Below are 7,925 nucleotides of genomic sequence, written 5' to 3'. Positions count from 1 at the left end.
TCTCGTTGATGCTGTTTCGTTGCAGGTTTCCTCGGGGAGAGATTTGTTGTAGTATGCTTGCGTAGATTTCTATAAAACCGGAACAACTTACCCAGCCAGGTAACGATGATACTGGGCCCGCAGGCCATAAAGGTGTTACGCTGGTGGTGTGTCGTTCGCCGGTGTGCTGATCGCCGCTGTGCTGTTGTTGCGGATGCGTTTTGTGCGGGTGGACTTTCGGACGTCGATGTAGTTGGTGGTGTGCCTCGGACAGAACTTGGATGTAGTAGGTGTATGTAGCGTGCGTGAACTGGAACAACTTACCCCACCAGGTGAATTCTGGCGCTCGATCCGCAGATCATCGGTGAATTCCTGGGGCGTTGTCCTTCGCTGGCTTGGGATGTCTTCGACTTCGTACTTCGTGGTCGTCGGGAAGGTCGATCGGCGCGTGAGCTGGCCAAGCTCAATGCCGCACGAGCAGCCGAGACCGACTGGCAGGATCCATGGGTCCTCCAGTGAGACGTGGTAGCGTGGGAGGATATGATAGGGTGTGATTAACGACATGACAACATATAATCCCAAAACCAGGTGAGCGCCTTGCGCGCTGAGCTCGAGTAGACAGGTGTCTACCGAGTAGAGAGACTGGACGGCGTCCAGTGAACTTCCTTCTACGACAACTTAACATGCACACATACATCCTACAGACACCAACATAAACTTCGAGAATGGATGACGCAGCAGCGCCGGGGCGCACAGCGAGTGCTTAATCAGACGTCGATTGATTTAATTCTTGGTTGTCCCGAATGGGAAGCGCGCAGACCTTCGAGATCGCTCGATCGAAGCGTCCGGTTGCCGTGCGAACGGTCACAACGCGCACGTTGCCGTCCGTTCCGCGAAACACGTGCAGTACTCGACCAAGTTTCCACTTCTGGGGAGGCGCGTTCTCGTCCTTGATCAGCACCATCGTACCAACGGCGACGTTGTTTCGCTCCTTCGTCCACTTCGTCCGACTTTGGAGGTTGGACAGGTACTGCGTACTCCACTTCTTCCAAAGTTGCTGCGTAAAACGCTGCGCGTTTTGCCACATTGCCAAGCGGTTTTGTGGCACTCCTTCCAAATCTGGCTCTGCGATGGCCGTGAGGGGACGCTGGATCAGGAAATGCCCGGGCGTTAGCGCTTCAAAGTCCTGCGGGTCGTTACTGATCGGCGTCAACGGTCTCGAGTTGAGCACAGCTTCGATCTGCGCTAGGGCAGTTAGCATCTCGTCCATCTTGAGTACTTGCAGTCCGAATGTCTTCTTCAGGTGAGTTTTGAACGACTTGACCTGCGACTCCCACAGGCCGCCAAAGTTCGGTGAGCGTGGTGGAATGAAACTAAACTCGATCCCATCTTCCAGCGCGGTCTTCGTGACGACATCCTGGAACTGCTGCTTGTAGAACAGCCGGTGCAGCTCCATCAGGTCGTTCTTCGCTCCGACGAACGTAGTGGCGTTGTCGCACTTGATCTGCAGCGGTTTGCCGCGGCGTGCCACGAACCTTCTCAACGCTGCGATAAATGCCTGGGACGTCAGGTCGGAGACTAGTTCCAGATGGACAGCCTTCACAGCAAGACACACAAATACGGCCACGTAGCACTTCACAGGTTTCGCCCTGCGATTCGGGTAGCTGACGAGGAATGGACCACAGTAGTCCACGCCCACGTGGAGGAACGGCGGCGCTGGATTCACTCGTTCAGCAGGCAGATCCGCCATGATCTGCTCGATCACCTTCGGCTTACTTTTGAAGCAACTGATGCATTCGTGGATGACCTGTCTCGCTAGGCTGTGGACGTTGACAGGCATGACGCCATCCACCAGTTGTGGGTTGAGGCGTGCAATCTTCGACGTTGGGTGGACCACACCATCGGCCTTCAGGCAATGCATTTCTCCAGGGAAACATTCTTCTTGCGACAGTCGAACCAAAAACAGCACAGCTTCTTCTAACTCTTCGGATGTCAGGAATCCAACTCTCCTAACAGCTCGATTCTTCGGTGAAAGGTTGAACTTGGACCTTTGCAGCCAAGTCACCAAGCGTACCAACTCCATGTACGAGCCACACAGTCCAAACAACCAATGCGGAGGTCGCACTTGAGTGGGAAATGCTGGGGTGACACGTTCTTCCAGTATTTCTGGGTCAAAGTCCGCCAAGGACACACGTTGTGTTCGTGGCCAATTCTCCCGATCTTGAACGACCCAGCGCGGCGCTTCGTAGAAGTCAGTTCGGTACTGTAGTAGCGCCGGCGACATTCCTCGCGAGATGATATCTGCGGGATTCTCTTCTCCAGGCACGTGTCCCCAGATTGCGTTCCTCGTAATGTGCTGAATCTCCGAGACCCGATTTCCAACAAACGGCTTCCAACGTGACGGGGTGACGCAAGCCATCCAAGCGTGATCATCGAGTCCGTCCAGCAGAACAACTGTGCAGCTGGTAGAATCGACTGCACCTTCTCGTACATGTGGGACAACAACAAACCAGACGACAACTCCAAGCGTGGAATGTTGACTTTTTCTTCTTGCGCTTCAGGTTCTCCATCGGAGCTACCTTGGACTTGGCCAAGAACAGTCGACACGTGACGGAACCGTCAAGCGCAGTGCAGCGGAGGTAGAGGCCGGCACCGTAAGCTCGCTCTGAGGCGTCACAGAAACCGTGGATCTGGATCTCGACGCAATCGGTGCTGAACCCAATCCAGCGCGGCACTTTAATCGTTGCGACCGCCATCAAACTCATACGATAGTCTCTCCACAGCTGCTGCAGCGATTCGTCGAGCGGTACATCCCAGTCGCTCTTTATCCTCCACAGCTGTTGGCAGATTATTTTGCTTGAACGACCACCGGAGCCAAGAAACCATCGGGATCAAACAGCATCGCAGAGTCCGAGTGGACCGTGCGCTTCGTGATGGGGGACAGTTCCGACTTCCATTGTGGGAGAACGAAGCAGAACATGTCGGTTGACACCTCCCATCGTAATCCCAGCGTCTTCACCGTTGTTTTCGCAGGATCGATCTCGAGCGTGCTGCGTTCGTCCTTCAGGTGCTTCGGGAGCCGCTTGAGCAGCTCTGGGCAGTTCGAGTTCCACTTCCTCAGCGTGAACCCAGCTGAATCGGTGACCTGCCGGACTTCCTTCATCAGCGTACTTGCTTCTTCGATGCTGTCTGCGCCAGACAGCATGTCATCAACGTAAAATCTTCTTGGATGACGCGAGACGCCACTGGATGGCTTTCCGCGCAATCTTCTCCAAGCTTCTTCAAGCACCTGGTAGCGAGATACGGAGCGCTGGACGTTCCGTAGGTGACGGTCGAAAGCTCGTACGTCTTGACGGGCTCGTCTTCGTTGTCTCTCCAGTAGATGCGTTGCAAGCGTTGGTCGGACAGCGTCACGCGAATTTGCCTGTACATCTTCTCCACATCAGCGATCAACGCGACTCGATGCAAGCGGAACCGTAGCACGGTCGAGAGGAGATCGCTTTGCACGACCGGTCCTACCATCAACGCGTCGTTGAGGGACACACCACTGGAGGTGCCGCAGGATCCGTCGAAGACCACGCGCAGTTTAGTGGTCGTGCTGTCGGGTTTCAGAACCGCATGGTGCGGCAGGTAGTAGACGGGGCCTTCTCCGCTGTCCTCCTTCACTTCTCGCATGTGCTTCATGAGCAGGTACTCATGCACAAACTCCGTGTACATGAACTTCAGTGCGGGATTCGTCGTGAACCGCTTCTCCATGCCGATGAACCGCTTCATCGCCATGTTTCTGGACTCGCCCAGCTTCTCGATGACTCGTTGCTTCTTCGGCAAAGTCACCACGAATCTTCCTTCTGCGTCTCGAATCGTCGTCTTGTTGAACAGCTCTTCGCACGTGGACTCTTCCACAGAGTGGGTGCTGTTGACGTGACACGACTCCAGTTCCCAGAACCTCTCCATCAACTCCTTCAGGTCAACTGTTGAGCTGACGTAGGTTGCCGTGCGTGGAATACTGGGCGACGATGCGGGAACCTTTCCCGAGATTATCCACCCAAGCACAGTCTCTTGCAGCGTCGGACCGTCCTCGACGATCTTACGCCGACCAGCAGACAGCAGATCGAGGAAAAACTCAGCACCGATGATCATATCAATGGGACCAGGTTCTCCGAAGTGCGGATCAGCGAGGATGATGTCACTGGGGAGCATCAACTGGCTGACGTCGACCGGTGTGGCGGGTAGATCACTGGAAATCTTCTGCAGCAAGTGGAACCGCATTTCCTCCGAGAACGACGAGATCGTATCCAACCGCGGCTGGATCTTCGCACGTACGGCCTTCAGCGACGTCGCCGAGCCGTTTCCGATGCCCTGTACTCTCAGTACGTCGGGTGTTGTCCGGAACTTCAGCTTCTTGGAAAAGGTGCTAGTCATGTAGCAGAACTCGGAACACGAATCCAGAAGTGTCCGAGCGAGCGAATAGTTTCCGAACTGGTCTTCAACACGAACTACAGCCGTAGACATGAGGACTTGGCGGGACAGTGTGGGTGCATTTTGTGCGGGAAGGGATGCCGCATTGAGGGTGGTGGAATTGCGAGAGTCTGTGGGTGGTGGTGGGTGAGTGTTTCGAGAAGTGGATTGGTGCACGGGGTAGGAACTTGTGGTTGGTTGGGTGGAACTGTTCTGTGTCTGGCCTTGCTGTCTCGTGTGTTGTTGTTGTCCAGCTGCTGGGGGTCGATTTTGCGTATTCTGAACGGAGGATCTTCCTTGACGAGCGCCAGCAGGTGCCGGCGTATCATAATGCAGCAACGTGTGATGTCTAGCGCCGCAGCGGGAACACGAACCACGAGAACATCCATCGGCGTAATGACCAGCATTCAAACAATTCCTGCACAGCCGACGACGATTTACTTCCGCCACACGTTGAGACACAGACATGTTTCTCAGCTTGCTACAATTGAACGGCATGTGAAACGTCTCTCCACAGAACAGGCAGTGCCGTTGTGACTGCGAGGACGTGTGAGCGGTTGAGATTCTCGATCGGTTCTGCCGTCCGTCTCCTTCGCTGGGCCGGTTGGCCTTGATCGATTGCAGCACCGTACACTGGTCACGCAGAAACTCGATCAGAACGTCGTACTTCGGCACAGCTTTCGAGTTGTGGTGCGATTCCCACAGACGCAGCGTGGCATGATCCAAACGCGCGCAGAGCATATGGACCAGGATAGTTGACCAGGCTTCCGTTCCTTCGCCAAGCTTCTTCAACATCTGCAGGTTTGTCTCGAACTCACTGATCAGGTGAGACAGACCGCTGAAACTCTCCTTTCGCAGTGGCTCGATGTCGAAGATCGCGTCCAGGTACGCCTTGACGATGAGCTTGTGGTTGTCGTACTTCTTCTCCAGTGCTTTCCAAGCAACGTCGTAGCCTTCTGCGGAGAAATCAACCGACAGGATCTCCAGTTGTGCCTCACCTTGCAGAGCGGACCTCAAGTAGGTGTACTTGTCGATGTCCGGCAGCTGCAGGTTGGAGTGGATGAGGCTCTTGTAGGTGTCGCGAAACGGGATCCAGTCCTTCAGCGCGCCGTTGAAGTTGGGCAGCTTGATGTCCGGCAACTTAATGCGAGAGGTCGACCGATCGAAGCAGGATTCGTTCAGGTCAGCGGCAGGAGCGGGCTCAACCTTGACTGGGCGCAGCGCGACCAGCTTCGCCTTCACCACGAAGTACCTCTCCTCGACGTCACGAAGAGCCTTGTTGTACTCCATCTCACGCTGAACCACCAGATCAGCCAACCGCTTCTTCCGAGCCTCCTTTGACTCTCCAACAACTTCGTCCTCATCCTCGTCGTCGATCATGGCTTCGATCTTGCGGCGCACCTTGTAGAACTTCCGCATGGCCTCCTCCAAGGTGTCCAGCCGAATCGAGATCTGGTTCTCATGCTCAGCCTTCTTGTACGCCTCAACAAATGCTCCTACACCGTTGATCGAAAGGATTAACTGCCGCTCCTGCTTCTGCAAGTCCTTCAACTCGTCCATCCTTCACCGCCTTCACTCACCGTTGACCGCCAAAAATCTGGAACACTGCAACCGCGAACACCGAAACGATCGACTCCACGTTCTACGCGACCCGATTGACAGTGGGAGAGACAGCCAAGGTGGAGTACCAGCAGTGGACAGACCGACAGAGAACAGACCAATTCAGGGCTTGCGCAGGAAACAACCTAAACCACAACCCCAGAAATAAACGCTCTTGCGTAGAAAAAATCCAACTTCTTTATTAAAAAACGCTCGAAACAAAACCTCAATCACTCAACCCAAAATGGCACACACCTCACAAACGCACACACACACCTCATGCACCACATGCAACCCAAACACTTCCTGGTACGCTGCAGATCCTCCAGGAACCTCCGGTAGCAGCGTCCAGCACACGCAAACACTCTCCTTCACAGCAGTCGCAGCTTCCGTCCGCCAGCCGCCGTAGATCAGCTCCCAGCAACGCCGCAGACCAGGAACGCTTCAGCTGCTTCTTCCCGTCAGCACCACCTCGCAGAGCAGCAAAAAAAAATGCAGCACAAAGCCGCAACAAACTGCGCGATGGCGCCAACAACCGCGAACTCGCACTGTCCAAATCGCGATGGCCACTATTCCGCGAACTGGCCACTTTTCACGCGCGCACAACACTCAAGTCCTTCCACTTCGGGCCGGCCACTTCGATCCGGTTCGAAGGACCAATGTTCCGGATCGAGCCCTTCAAATTGTGGACTGTATTGCGGGGGAGTTCTTCTGCTCGTCCAGAGCGCACTTCTCAAGAGGTCAACGACCTCGCACCAAACCTTCTTCACCCGTAGGCCGAATAAAAACACAAGTTGTTGTGCGGAACAACTTTATTGCGCGACGGAACGAACGGTACAAAATACGCGGAGGTCTAACTGAACTGAGCCGGTCGAGTATCGGCAAGCAACTTAACTTTTATTCGCAAATGATAAACAAACCGACCCGTCGGGCACTCCCGTACGGTCACTCTTCTCTCTAACATACTCTCTCTTCTCTCACGGTTCATCTTGAAACCGATCTAAAATATAGGGCAAACGGCGCAATGTACAAATAAACTTAATTTCTAAACAATATTATAAAAAAATTTGGAATAAATTCAAAGAAATTCTCAAAGAACCTCGTAGGGCCAGCTATGGGGAGTTGATAAAATTATTCTAAAAATGTAGAACATTATTTCCGAGTCCTACAAGCATGTTTTTCAATTCGGCATGCTTGCCAAGTAATTTTAAAATGTTTTCAGAACATATTATAATACAATTTGGAATAAATTCAAAGAAATTCTCAAAGAACCTCGTAGGGCCAGCTATGGAGTCGATAAAATTATTCTAAAAATGTAGAACATTATTTCCGAGTCCTACAAGCATGTTTTTCAATTCGGCATGCTAAGTAATTTAAAATGTTTTCAGAACATATTATAATACAATTTGGAATAAATTCAAAGAAATTCTCAAAGAACCTCGTAGGGCCAGCTATGGGAGTTGATAAAATTATTCTAAAAATGTAGAACATTATTTCCGAGTCCTACAAGCATGTTTTTCAATTCTGCATGCTTGCCAAGTAATTTTAAAATGTTTTCAGAACATATTATAATAAAATTTGGAATAAATTCAAAGAAATTCTCAAAGAACCTCGTAGGGCCAGCTAGTTGATAAAATTATTCTGTAGAACATTATTTCGAGTCCTACAAGCATGTTTTCAATTCGGCATGCTTGCCAAGTAATTTAAAAATGTTTTCAGAACATATTATAATAAAATTTGGAATAAATTCAAAGAAATTCTCAAAGAACCTCGTAGGGCCAGCTTGACTAAAAATGTAGAACATTATTTTCGAGTCCTACAAGCATGTTTTTCAATTCGGCATGCTTGCCAAGTAATTTAAAAATGTTTTCAGAACATATTATAATAAA

At 51.9% G+C, this 7,925-nt stretch overlaps 2 protein-coding genes across 2 annotated transcripts; both read right to left on the bottom strand.

Moving 5' to 3' along the window:
• Positions 1-742: 742 nt before the first annotated feature.
• On the bottom strand, positions 743-3,142 carry LOC119766334. The gene is made up of 3 exons (XM_038250816.1): positions 2,877-3,142; positions 2,490-2,835; positions 743-2,368 (listed from the first exon to the last, which is right to left on the bottom strand). The coding sequence occupies exons 1-3, from the start codon at positions 3,140-3,142 to the stop codon at positions 743-745; spliced, it is 2,238 nt and encodes a 745-aa protein (XP_038106744.1).
• LOC119766333 lies at positions 3,142-5,997 on the bottom strand. Its single transcript, XM_038250815.1, has one exon. The coding sequence runs from the start codon at positions 5,995-5,997 to the stop codon at positions 3,142-3,144; it is 2,856 nt and encodes a 951-aa protein (XP_038106743.1).
• Positions 5,998-7,925: the final 1,928 nt, after the last annotated feature.

Source organism: Culex quinquefasciatus, chromosome 2 (assembly GCF_015732765.1).
Source record: "Culex quinquefasciatus strain JHB chromosome 2, VPISU_Cqui_1.0_pri_paternal, whole genome shotgun sequence".
Taxonomy (NCBI): Eukaryota; Metazoa; Arthropoda; class Insecta; order Diptera; family Culicidae; genus Culex; species Culex quinquefasciatus.
This window is presented reverse-complemented; position numbering and strand designations above follow the sequence as displayed.

Coding starts and splice junctions, on each gene's coding strand:
- LOC119766334 (XM_038250816.1), bottom strand. CDS start 3,142: ATGAAGGAAGTCCGGCAGGTCACCGATTCAGCTGGGTTCACGCTGAGG. Junction 2,836..2,876: donor CACTCGGACTCTGCGATGCT/GTTTGATCCCGA, acceptor TGGTCGTTCAAG/CAAAATAATCTGCCAACAGC. Junction 2,369..2,489: donor ACGCTTGGAGTTGTCGTCTG/GTTTGTTGTTGT, acceptor TCACGTTGGAAG/CCGTTTGTTGGAAATCGGGT.
- LOC119766333 (XM_038250815.1), bottom strand. CDS start 5,997: ATGGACGAGTTGAAGGACTTGCAGAAGCAGGAGCGGCAGTTAATCCTT.